The following is an 8,849-nucleotide window of genomic DNA, read 5'->3' as shown; positions in this document are numbered from 1 at the left end:
CAGCAAGACAATTTGACAGACATTCATCTTTAAAACAGCGAGGAGTAAAAGACTCATACCCAAACTCACATATTAAATGTCTGAAAAGATTTATGGATCAAACGATTAACATGTAAAACCAACAAACCATCAAGGGACTTGATAGTGAAAACAATCCTTAAATAGGCACAAATGGCAGATTAAATAGGACTTCAGTGTTAGAATGTCTAATTCTACATGACAAGGATATCAGGCAAACCATTCTTCGTGCAGAAGGAGAGGAAGAATGATCCTTCATTATCACAGTAAGCAAACCTGGGAGCATGGTGGGGTAAACATTAAATAGGGTAAATGCAACGTCAACCGTAATTCAGCAGGATAGTTTACAGCTATAAAAAAAACTCAGATTAAGATGAGCCTTCCCCAAAACCTCCCAAAGGGCCCATTGCATGTCTCCCGGAGCATGAAAGGAAACAAATAGTATAAATTCTATGAATGAAGGACAACCTATTTGTTAAAAACAAGACATGGCTGTGACACACTGTCTGCTGTGCAATAGTACTATGTATGTTTGAAAGCAGCCAAATAAAGTTCTGTAAAGCTGCACAGAGGACATTACTCCAAAGCATAAAGCAAGGTAATCAATAGAAATAGAAGCATTTTTAAAAAGCAAGGTTTATGCAGTGTGAGTGAGATGCCACATCTTGTCAATCTGTTAAAGATTGCCACGTGTCTGAAGGTGGAAACTGTGCTACAACTCCTCTTTCATCATGGTCTTCCTCTCCTAGCGTGAAGGTTAGCTTGTATTGCAACTGCACCTTCTCCTGGAAAATAAGAGAATTGAGGGTTGCAGAAATCTATTTAGCTTCATAGTTTATAATTACAAGAAAATGTTGGGGATGCCACAGGGGTATATAACAGGCCTTAAACGAGTGTCTAGTACCTTGTGAGGGTTGGCCAGCAGCATGATCTGTGTGATGGCAGCAGGTGGGAGGATTGGGTTGAAGGCTGGAAGCTCTGTTCCTGATGGGGGCTGTAGCTTCACTCTCATTGTCTACAACAGAGGTCATGATGTCAACCCTACAATGACAATGGAACTGAAGGTGAAAAGGCAGATTAAGAGAGAAGAGGTCTTACGTCAGGGACAGAGGCCTGGAAGAGGATGTTGCTGACTGGAACCGGGGCGGAGGAGAGCATGGAGATGATCACCACCAGCACATCAGCAAGAGAGGGCGGAGAGTCACGTGCAAAGTGGAAGAGCACCCGCAAACTGTGGCTATCAAACACCGTCACAGGCAACAGGCTGCCTGGATACAACAAAGAGTTTAAAACTGTTCAAATGTGATGCACTATTAGCATAGCAAGTAGATACTAAAAATATTATAGATACTTACTGGGCTTAATGGACTCAAGCGGCACAAAAACATCTGTCAGGGTAATTTCTATAGGGGGAATGACTGTGTGAACCGGAGAGGTGTCCAACAACCTATCACCTAGGAGAGCCACCGGGTGCTCAGGGGAGAAGGCCGGGATAGGACTTGGATTAGTTCCAGATTTGTTCTGGAGATCTCGTAGAGTAGGTTTGAACGGTTGCTTGTCCCTGAAAATAGATAAAGGTACTACATAAAATGTTGAACAATGTTGCTGAGTGTCTGTCATGTTGTTATAACAAGTTGGCATGGTCAGCACCTCATGATCCTTCATATATTGTTTTACTTCTACAGCACTTGAAGTGACTTCAAATCGTAATGAACACAGTGGTCCATCAATACTGTACTAAGCAGCAACATAACTGGCAGACTAATACGAATACTTGACACAAACATCTCCTGCGGTGTAAAACCATCCCATAGTGAAGGGTTAGTTACCATTTGACCTGCAGGCCCTCTGGAGGTAGGGACTGCTGCAGCAGCGTCTTCCCCAGCAGATCCAACTCATCTAAGGCTGAGCTTCCAGACGTGGCTCCAGTAGAAAGAGGCTGGGTGTAGGGGAGCGGATCTGGACTCAGTAGTACACGAGGCGCTGCTGGGATATCAGTAATATCCACACTATCGGAAGACTGTTGCAAAGAAAGCGACACCATGTGTAAGACACAGACGTGACACTTGTTGTTAAGGTATAATCATGAACCTGCCTAAGTAATGGCAATCAAATCAAATTCTATTGGTCACATACACATGGTTAGCAGATGTTAATGCGAGTGTAGCGAAATGCTTGTGCTTCTAGTTCCGACCATGCAGTAATATCTAACAAGTAATCTAACCTAACAATTTCACAACAACTACCTTACACACACAAGTGTAAAGGAATGAATAAGAATATGTCCATATAAATATATGGATGAGCGATGGCCGAACGGCATAGGCAAGATGCAGTAGATGGTATAGAGTACAGTATGTACATATGAGATGAGTAATGTAGGGTATGTAGACATTACATAAAGTGGCATTGCTTAAAGTGAATAGTGATACATAATTTACATCCAATTTTTTATTATTAAAGTGGCTACAGATTTGAGTCAGTATGTTGGCAGCAGCCACTCAATGTTAGTGATGGCTGTTTAACAGTCTGATGGCCTTGAGATAGAAGCTGTTTTTCAGTCTCTCGGTCCCAGCTTTGATGCACCTGTACTGACCTCGCCTTCTGGATGATAGTGGGTTAAACAGGCAGTGGCTTGGGTGGTTGTTGTCCTTGATGATCTTTTTGGCCTTCCTGTGACATCGGGTGGTGTAGGTGTCCTGGAGGGCTGGTAGTTTGCCCCCGGTGATGAATTGTGCAGACCTCACTACCCTCTGGAAAGCCTTGCAGTTGTGGGCGGAGCAGTTGTCATACCAGGCGGTGATACAGCCCGACAGGATGCTCTTGATTGTGCATCTGTAAAAGTTTGTGAGTGTTTTTGGTGACAAGTCAAATTTCTTCAGCCTCCTGAGGTTGAAGAGGCGCTCTTGCGCCTTCTTCACCCCGCTGTCTGTGTGGGTGGACCAATTCAGTTTGTCCGTGATGTGTACGCCGAGGAACTTAAAACTTTCCACCTTCTCCACTACTGTCCCGTCGATGTGGATAGGGGGCTGTTCCCTCTGCTGTTTCCTGAAATCCACGATCATCACCTTTGTTTTGTTGACGTTGAGTGTGAGGTTATTTTCCTGACACCACACTTCGAGGGCCCTCACCTCCTCCCTGTAGGCTGTCTCGTCGTTATTGGTAATCAAGCCTACCACTGTAGTGTCATCTGCAAACTTGATGATTGAGTTGGAGGTGTGCATGGCCACGCAGTCATGGGTGAACAGGAGAGGGCTGAGAACGCACCCTTGTGGGTCCCCAGTGTTGAGGATCAGCGGGGTGGAGATGTTGTTTCATACCCTCACCACCTGGGGGCGGCCCGTCGGAAAGTCCAGGACCCAGTTGCACAGGGCGGGGTCGAGACCCAGGCTCTCGAGCTTAATGACGAGTTTGGAGGGTACTATGATGTTAAATGCTGAGCTGTAGTCAATGAACAGCATGCTTACATAGGTATTCCTCTAGTCCAGATGGGTTAGGGCAGTGTGCAGTGTGGTTGCGATTGCGTCGTCTGTGGACCTATTGGGGCGGTAAGCAAATTGGAGTGGGTCTAGGGTGTCAGGTAGGGTGGAGGTGATATGATCCTTGACTAGTCTCAAAGCACATCATGATGACGGAAGTGAGTGCTACGGGGCGACAGTCGTTTAGCTCAGTTACCTTAGCTTTCTTGGGAACAGGAACAATGGTGGCCCTCTTGAAGCATGTGGGAACAGCAGACTGGGATAGGGATTGATTGAAAATGTCCGTAAACACACCAGCCAGCTGGTATGCGCATGCTCTGAGGACGCGGCTAGGGATGCCGTCTAGGCCGGCAGCCTTGCGAGGGTTAACACATTTAAATGTTTTACTCACGTTGGCTGCGGTGAATGAGAGTCCGCAGGTTTTGGTAGCGGGCCGTGTTGGTGGCACTGGTTTTCTTTTTATACCTGGTTTTCTTTTTATTGTCCTCAAAGCGAGCAAAGAAGTTGTTTAGTTTGTCTGGGAGCAAGACATCGGGGTCCGCGACGGGGCTGGTTTTCTTTTTGTAGTCCGTGATTGACTGTAGACCCTGCCACATACCTCTCGTGTCTGAGCCGTTGAATTGCGACTCTACTTTGTCTCTATACTGATGCTTAGCTTGTTTGATTTCCTTACGGAGGGAATAGCTACACTGTTTGTATTCGGTCATGTTTCCGGTCGCCTTGCCCTGATTAAAAGCAGCGTTTCGCGCTTTCTGTTTTGCGGGAATGCTGCCATCAATCCACGGTTTCTGGTTGGGGAAGGTTTTAATTGTCGCCGTGGGTACAACATCACCGATGCACTTGCTAATAAACTCGCTCACCCGAATCAGCGTATACATCAATGTTGTTGTTCGACGCTATCCGGAACATATCCCAGTCCACGTGATCGAAGCAATCTTGAAGCGTGGAATCAGATTGGTTGGACCAGCGTTGAACAGACCTGAGTACGGGCGTTTCCTGTTTTAGTTTCTGTCTATAGGCTGGGAGAAACAAAATGGAGTCGTTGTCAGATTTGCCAAAAGGAGGGTGAGGGAGGGCTTTGTATGTGTCGCGAAAGTTAGAGTAACAATGATCCAGAATTTTTCCAGCCCGGGTCGCGCATTCGATATGCTGATAAAATTTAGGGAGCCTTGTTTTTAGATTAGCCTTGTTAAAATCCCCAGCTACAATAAATGCAGCTTCAGGATATGTGGTTTCCAGTTTACAAAGAGTCCAATGAAGTTCTTTCAGGGCCGTCGAGGTGTGTGCTTGGGGGGGATGTACACGACTGTGATTATAATCGAAGAGAATCCTCTTGGTAGAGAAGCTAAAAGGGACTCAATGGATTTGGTGTTAACTGTGAATATTATGCATTGCCTCGCATCATGTCTCCCTGTGTGAAGTGCTCAGTTCTCCCCTCACCTGGAAAGAGTCCCAGGCGGTAGAGTCCTCAGGCTGGGAGGCCGGGTTGGAGGTGTGGGTCCCCTCACTCAAACCTGGGAAAGATAGGCACAAAGTCACCCACAATTAACACACACAACATGGAAGTAACAGAGGTCTTGGAAGACTTACCCAATGACATTAGCTCATCGTCAAGGAGACTGATGCCCATCTCCTGGGAGGGAGCATTTAGACTGTCTGTTGGAGTGGGGAATTCTGGGTAGGAAGGAGGTGAAGTGTCCAATCCCGATAGATCAAGTAGCGCCGTACTACATCCTGGAAGAGATAAGTGTACAGTGAGAGGAAATCTTTAGCCTATGCATGTAATCATATACTCTAGTCCCCTCCTACCAAGCTTGTGTCAAGTGACCCTATCGTCCCTATGGATGCATGTGTCATTGACCCATTGTTGCTCACCTGTGAGCCTTTGTGTATTAGCTGAGTTGTTCCCATTCACCACCTCTCCCTTCACCTGCTGCCTGTACAGGTTGATGACCTGAGTCAGGCTGTCGTTGGCCTGGAGGATCTCCGCTGCCCGCCCGCCCACACACACACACACACGCCACACACACAATTGTAATATACTGTATATCGTCACCCACATATTCTTCTCTCTCTGTGTACCATACACTTAAACACATTGAGGAGTGTCTGAAACCTCACCCAGAGCCTCATCATTGTCCTCTGTATCACTGGCCAGTCTGAACAACGTGGGTCTCATCTTCTCACAGCGCTGGTACAAGTCCTAAACACACAAATACACACTATCAAATGTCTGTATCTGCATGCAGTGCTTTGTATACATCATATATAGGTGATGCTGTTATGGCACTGTGGGAGGTGTCTCTGGTTTGTCATAGCATGGAGTTGCTTGTGTAAAGGTGCCACAGACCTGGATGAGCTCTGCATTGCTCTGTGGGTTGGTGGTCCTGTCATAGTCCTCCAGCAGCTGAGTCAGTAGGCTGACACTCTCGTTCACATCCTGGATAGCGGTCACACGCTTGGACAACTTCTCCGCCCGCTTCTGGTCCTGAGACACACACACAGGTCAGGAAGAAGAAACCAGGGAGGGAGGAGGGGGAAGAAAAGTATCCTTTGTCCCTAAACTAAAGGAGTCATGAAAGCACTGAATGATTCTGACAAGGAGACCACCCCTCAGGGCAGAGTGCCCACTTTCTCACTCAATCCCCTTACATGACAGTATAGTACTAAAGCACTTAGTATGGGAGAGAAAGTGAATGCCTAACACACACAGACCAGATAATACAGTTCACACTATGCAATGTACATATCTGTATTACTGTAATGTAACAGCCTATATATCTACTTTATTCATACATTTAGGTGAGCTTGAGAAGAGACTACCTCCTGCACCATTTCCTGGATCAGTTTGTTGGCTGCTTTCAGGTCCTCAGGGTGAGTGCTGTTCAACAGGCGAGTCAGTGTCTACCAAGACACCAGGGAGGAGCAATAATTTAAAGTTAGGGAGAGGGGTGGTAAATGGAGTGGAGAATGCATTGTGAATCACATTTGTAATGCAGAATTAAAAAAAAAAAGTTTTATGTCTCTTTTGTTTAACAATGCCTTACCTTTGACTTCTCCTCATCCTCAAATATGGCATTTTTTGGTCTGGGAGGTGGAAGCAGGAGGAGTTTGTCAGCTGGAAGAACTGGGTCCTGTTTGACAATGCCTGGTAAAAAGAAAAAAAAACATTAACAACTACCTAAACAACAACCTTGCATCCATCACTACCATAGCTACACTGCAGTCACCAAGTGTAGAACAGCTCACCCTGTTTTTTAAGCATCTGGTAGGCATCAGCGATCTTTGCCTCGTCAGGCAGCCCCAGTGTCCAACTATAGATGAGCTCCAACACCTTCTTCTTCACTGGCTCTGGAGCCCGGGTGCCGAGGTACTGAGGGAGAGAGCAGGAGCATGCTGAGTGAGAGCTTATCCATTTTTAACATACTTGCTCAGTGAAAGGCACAGACAATCATTACCTTTGGAGAGACCACTTTGATGAGCTCGTTGAGGAAGCGAAACTTGCCCACCTCACTGTGGAACCTTTCCCCACAGCTCTTCATGCACGTCTCCAGCACCTGGTTGTACACACATCACAAGTGAGTCAAAAAATTAAGTTATTCAATATAGATGTAGGCACACACACTAGACAGAAGGCTGTCAATTGTAATAGGAATCAGAGCCAATACAACACTGCCATCACTCAACTCACCACGAGTGCCTGCATGGACTCCCACTCCTGAGGTGATTGGATCTTGTGAGCCAGTAGCCTGGTGGCCAGCTGGGGTCTGAAATGGAACATAAAGAGTTTGATGTGGCTGAAGTTGGCAGCAAATCTATCTACCATTGACTATTGTATGACATGCAATTTTACCTCTCCCTCTACGCTAGACAACACCATGTTTTTATTGAATGACACAGATGTCAGCACAGGGTCAGTGTCAGAAATCTTAAAATGTGGAATATGAAGAAATCGCTCCCCCATTTCCTGGTTGCAAAAATTCTAATAGTTTACCTAATTTCAGTTTATGTGGCAAAACAAGCAATGTATAGTGTAGAGAATCATTGTACCATCTAAACCTCTTAAATATATTATAAATAACTACAAATACAGTATTTTCAGCTGTATGAAGCTGGTGTACAAAACCAAAAGTATGATGCAAAAATGAAAATTAGAAATGGGATGCATAGAAATAACACACAAAGAACAAATCTACCGCTTCTTAGACTTGTTTTCAATGAGAATGACAGATCTAGAACTCACATTCCTATGTGAATTTGGACATAGCCCAAAAAGTTCCATATTGCAGCTTTAAGTAACAAGTATGTACTCAGTACAGCTACTCCTGAGAGGTGAAAACATAGTGCTAAAACGTGTACATGTTATGAGACACTGACATTCACATACCCCTCCAAATCATTGTTGAGCTGGTCACAGAAGGCCTGGGTGCTGTCCCAATCTGCGTCTCTGTTTAGTGGGTTTGTGGCCTTGTCTAGTGGGAGAATGAAAGAAATTGGGAAAAGGGGAAGTAAAGGTTCATCTGAATATTTTTCGATAATGACACATATCCATGTTTAATTCAGGGAACTGTGAAAAATGGAGATGAACATCAATCAGTTCTGTTGCAGAACTGTTTTGAAAACAGATAATAGCAAGTACTTTAGCCTTCCAACAGTACTTTGGACACGACTTTGTAAGGGACTCCAACTCCAGTTCTCCCACTGACCGAGTGAACTAGGCTTCCTGCATTTGACAGCACTGTCCCATAGCTAAGCGTATAGTCACTGGCAGGATATGAATTCACGATCGGTGGCTTGCTGGTTCCCGTATCTAGCAAGAGTTAGATGCATTCTCTCTAGTCTAGATGGTTCTGGGAATCTATCTGGATAGCTAGTTAGCTCACGTTAGCTTTACAGCTGGCTAGCTTGCTGTTTATGAGAGGTCTAACGTTACAGCCCCTCTCAGTTTGCACATTGATTTTGCTTAACCTGTCATCTCGGTCGACTGCGACACCGTTATTTTTCCAAGGATGCATGCTCCAATAGCTCTCTATACAACCTAAATAACTTTTTTTTTAAATACTTACTGATACGTGACTCCAAACTCTCGGTGTCAGGCGGCGCCGCCATCACTACGGGAATTCTCTTTACCATGAACGTGTCTCGCGAGGAACAAATTTGAGAGCTCCCCTTCTCACCTCTCCAACAGTGATGGGTGGATGATGAACGCGCTGGCACTGGCGCATAAGAATATATAACACAGAAAAAAGGTTATCATACTTTCTAATGGACCTTCTCGATCACACTGTAGTTGTTTATTGCAGACAGTGCAACCAGTTTCAGATTTCTACCGGTTTTCTCTACCCTCTAGCG

General features: G+C 45.3%; 1 protein-coding gene across 1 annotated transcript; it reads right to left on the bottom strand.

The window, feature by feature from the left end:
- Positions 1–72: 72 nt before the first annotated feature.
- On the bottom strand, positions 73–8,848 carry LOC139576876 (ADP-ribosylation factor-binding protein GGA1-like). Its single transcript, XM_071403439.1, has 17 exons — positions 8,564–8,848; positions 7,885–7,969; positions 7,189–7,264; positions 6,956–7,054; positions 6,747–6,870; positions 6,545–6,645; positions 6,321–6,401; positions 5,848–5,985; positions 5,619–5,700; positions 5,373–5,486; positions 5,088–5,231; positions 4,938–5,011; positions 1,848–2,038; positions 1,374–1,579; positions 1,117–1,286; positions 923–1,033; positions 73–803 (listed from the first exon to the last, which is right to left on the bottom strand). Exons 1-17 carry the CDS (start codon positions 8,628–8,630, stop codon positions 687–689), a joined length of 1,980 nt encoding a protein of 659 aa, XP_071259540.1. The 5' UTR covers positions 8,631–8,848; the 3' UTR covers positions 73–686.
- Between the last annotated feature and the right edge of the window lies 1 nt (position 8,849).

Source organism: Salvelinus alpinus, chromosome 1 (genome assembly GCF_045679555.1).
Source record: "Salvelinus alpinus chromosome 1, SLU_Salpinus.1, whole genome shotgun sequence".
NCBI classification, from domain to species: Eukaryota; Metazoa; Chordata; class Actinopteri; order Salmoniformes; family Salmonidae; genus Salvelinus; species Salvelinus alpinus.
Note: the sequence above shows the minus strand (reverse complement) of the source record. Positions and strands in the feature narration are given on the sequence as shown.

What these genes read in the sequence shown, in the direction of transcription:
- LOC139576876 (XM_071403439.1), bottom strand. Translation starts at nt 8,630, where the DNA reads ATGGTAAAGAGAATTCCCGTAGTGATGGCGGCGCCGCCTGACACCGAG. An exon ending in TCAAAGTGGTCTCTCCAAAG is followed by an intron (nt 6,871 to 6,955) that starts GTAATGATTGTC and finishes TCTCTCCCTCAG; the next exon opens with TACCTCGGCACCCGGGCTCC. An exon ending in CCAGATGCTTAAAAAACAGG is followed by an intron (nt 6,646 to 6,746) that starts GTGAGCTGTTCT and finishes TCTTTTTACCAG; the next exon opens with GCATTGTCAAACAGGACCCA.